This window comes from Anopheles merus, chromosome 3L (assembly GCF_017562075.2).
Source record: "Anopheles merus strain MAF chromosome 3L, AmerM5.1, whole genome shotgun sequence".
Classification (NCBI taxonomy): Eukaryota; Metazoa; Arthropoda; class Insecta; order Diptera; family Culicidae; genus Anopheles; species Anopheles merus.
Window position 1 is genome coordinate 38,770,177 of NC_054085.1, and position 3,624 is coordinate 38,773,800.

Genomic DNA, 3,624 nt, shown 5'->3' on the forward strand with positions numbered 1-3,624 from the left:
TCTGCCGCGTGCTGTCCCCGTGCCCATGCGACTCGATATGACCACGCGCGCCGATGCGCAAGCCAGCACCAAGCAAGAACCACCGCCGCCGCGACCGTGGCCTTCTGGGCTGACCTTTGGCGGGTGGCCGGAAGTACCGAAATCGAAAAGGAAGCCAACCAGCTCGATTCCCTCCCCAACTCCCCGAGACCACACAGCCCATTAGTCGTTTGCGTTTCCTCTTTGCGCACACACTCTCTCCTACCCCAGATTTACATTAACTCGTCTGGCGCCTGGCGGAGGGAGCTAACCACCACCAACACCACCCATTCATCCCACCCAAACGGGTAAGCCACCGCGGGCAAGAGCTTTGTTTCCGGATCCGGAATGCTAGCCATCACCATAGGCCACGGGCCACAACATCCAAGCCCACCAAAAAAAAAAAAAGGGTCTCACGGGCGCACGTTCGACCACGAGCCTATTTGCGCACGATCCGCGGGAGCAAAGAGCATTTACAATCGAAGCGATGAAGATACGACGGAATGGAGAAAAGCCAAAGAAAAGCAAAAAAAAAACGCCATCATCCCAGCAACGGGCAACGGCGGCTAAAAACGGGAAGCTCGTGTCAAACACACGCTTGTGCTCTGTGGGGTAGGGTAGGACGGACAAGGGGATTGTGGATCGAGAATCTCCCGAGGTTGGTTCCCACCGTTTTTGCCCGCACGAGTGCTGCGGCTGCTGCTGTTGCCTGTGGATGATGATGATGGCCAAGAAGGCGAACCTCCCGAAGAGACGTCTTAACGCGCACGCGGAGTTTTTGGCCTGTGCGCCTGCATGCGCCCCGGCACTACTTCCACTTCCCGTAATTCAAAGCACCACAGCACCGGCAGGGCAGGGCAGGGAGAAAGAAGCCAGAAGACACAACAGCAGCAGCGGAAGGATGAAAGGAAGGGAGGTGGACAAAAAGGCCCCGCGCACAAACTGATATGAAAAATACTCCGGCTTCGGCTCCCACGGTCGCAATCGAGCACGCACTCTTGTGGGGTTTTGCTGTTTGCTGTGTGCCGGCCTGCTCTGGCAAGACCCGTGCGCACGTTCCAGCGCCGTGCGGCCGAGCGAGAGCGCACGAGCAACTGATACATATATTTCTCCCCTCTGCGTCGTCACCCCGCTGTGGCGTGTTTGCGCAAAAGCCCCTCCTAACCCGCCGAAGACGGTACGAAAGAAGTCCCAAAGAAAGCAGCAGCCCACGGAAGAAGGAGCGAGAGAGAGAGAGAGAGATAGCAACGCGCATGCATGCATGCATACATTCATGTCTGGGCTCAACCACCAGGCCCTTTTACCACCGAGCCACGGCACCCTTCGTGCCGCCGTGCGTCCGCCGGTCCACCGAACATCAGACCCGTGCGAACGAACGAGCGTAGAATGAGAGGGACCCAAAACATAAAAGCGACAGATGGTTACGATTCCCTCCCGTACACAGCACAAACAGCATAGCAGCAGCAGCAGCAACACATTTGCAGGTGGTGCCGTTCCAGCGTGTGGGAACGACGATGCGAGCGAGTTTCCCACGGATCCGACTCCGATCCGGCAGCCGGGCGCGCACAACACAAACACACATACACGGAAAGAAGGGTCGGCTGCGTCTTCTTTCGCTCTCGCTCTCGCTCTTGCTCGCACGGCCGGACGGACCCGCAGCCGGGCAGGGGTGACCCCCGGCCGGCCGGGCCTACGAACCGGCTCGGCAGTATATAAACGCTCGGTGGTGGAAATTTCGATATCATTTCCATTCATTCGTCCGACCAGAGAGGACATACACACTACACACTCTAGCATAACTACCATAACGCGGTTCGGCGTTCGTCGTTTAACTGTCCTTTAACGCAAAAGTACGAGTTCGTGACGTTTGACTGCCATCAAAACATTGGCAGAACGAGAGAGAGAGAGAGAGCAAGAACATCGGTGCATTTAAAGTGAAGTGGGTGTTTGTGTGCATCGGAAGCAAAGTGCATTCTTCAAGAATTGTGCAAGTGCAAGTGCAAAAAGCAGAAAAAACGAGCTCAAAGAGAGACTTCTCAGTGAAAGTGCCTTAGTGCAAACAACAAAACCACAACACACACAGATATACAAAATGGATTACGCAAACATGGTGTCAGAGTCGGCCGGTATTAACGGCAAACTGCAGGCGTCGCTCGAACCACTGTCCCGCACCTACCAGTACCGGAAGGTGATGAAGCCGATGCTGGAGCGGAAGCGGCGCGCCCGCATCAACCGCTGCCTCGACGAGCTGAAGGAGCTGATGGTGTCCGCGCTGCAGTCGGAGGGCGAAAACGTGGCCAAGCTGGAGAAGGCCGACATCCTCGAGCTGACCGTGCGCCACCTACACAAGCTCCGCCGGCAGCAGCGGCTGGCCGCGAACCCGGTGCTCGATGCGGACCGCTTCCGGGCCGGATTCACCCATGCCGCCAACGAGGTGTCGCGCTGTCTCGCCTCCACGCCCGGCGTCGACATCAAGCTCGGCACGAAGCTGATGACCCACCTCGGCCACCGGCTGAACGATCTCGACAAAGTGTCCCCCCTGTCCGTGCACGTAGAGTCCAGCGGCAGCGGCAGCAGCAGCACCGGCAACAGTGGCAGCTCCCGCAGCCCATCGCCTCCGATCTCACCGTTCTCGGCCGCATCGTCCTCGTCCGGCGATGTCCCCATGTACCAGATGCCGCTGACCCCGCAGTCGTACCGCAGCGAGGAGTCGGGCCTGCTGGCACCCTCCACCACGCCGTCGCCGAACCCGAGCGAGTGCGACGACCACCACCACCACCACACCGGCGGTCTGCTCAAGATCCAACAGTCCGGCGAATCCGTCTGGCGGCCGTGGTAAAGCTCCCTCTACCCGGGCCACGCCATCCAAACAAAACAAAACGAAAAGAAACCAAATCTCTTCGAATCCATCGATCTCACCACCCGGCACCCGGCAGTTGGATATTGTGCAACGACGACGACGACCGCGTTGTGGCACCGCGTTGGGGGAAAACAAACAGCAAAGGAACGGTTTGCAGCTTTAAATAGTGTTTAGGAAGTTTAGTAGTGTATTAAGCGTATTAGTAGTCGAGTGAGAAGCCACCCGATAAGGTTGTTCTTGTTGTAGTTGAATTTGTTGCGAAGAACAATATTCATTGTGATATTACTGTGTACACTGAGGAATGCCAGCTCAAAGGAAACGTAACACGAAGCGCAGGAGAGTAAAAGTGGCGGAGGAAGCGAGAGAGAGAGAGAGAAAGAGAGACAGTGAGCTGGCTTCCCGCTTTTTTTTTCTTGTTTAGATCTATGCATTTACAAAGCCCCAGTTTAGCATTTAGAAAGCAAAGACTTGAAACGGAAGGAAAAGGGATAGGAACAAACAGGAGCAGGATGTACGACTTTTTCTTTAACTATTTTTTGTGTTAGGATTGTGAAGGAAAGGAGAAAAAATTGCAAAGATTTCCATGATGCAATTGCTGTGATTTCAAAAGGAAACAAATCAAAAGGCCCAGTTAGGCGATCGCAGCTACACGAGTTGGGACAGTGGAAGAATGATCAATCTTAAAAAAAAAAGATGTTGAAGAAAAAAAAATACATTGCTCAAACAATGATTCTTACAAAACATAA

The 3,624-nt window shown here is 55.0% G+C and overlaps 1 protein-coding gene across 1 annotated transcript; it reads left to right on the forward strand.

The window, feature by feature from the left end:
* The first annotated feature begins 1,761 nt into the window (after positions 1 to 1,761).
* On the forward strand, positions 1,762 to 3,624 carry LOC121600036 (enhancer of split mbeta protein-like). The gene has a single exon (XM_041928305.1). The coding sequence runs from the start codon at positions 2,111 to 2,113 to the stop codon at positions 2,855 to 2,857; it is 747 nt and encodes a 248-aa protein (XP_041784239.1). The 5' UTR covers positions 1,762 to 2,110; the 3' UTR covers positions 2,858 to 3,624.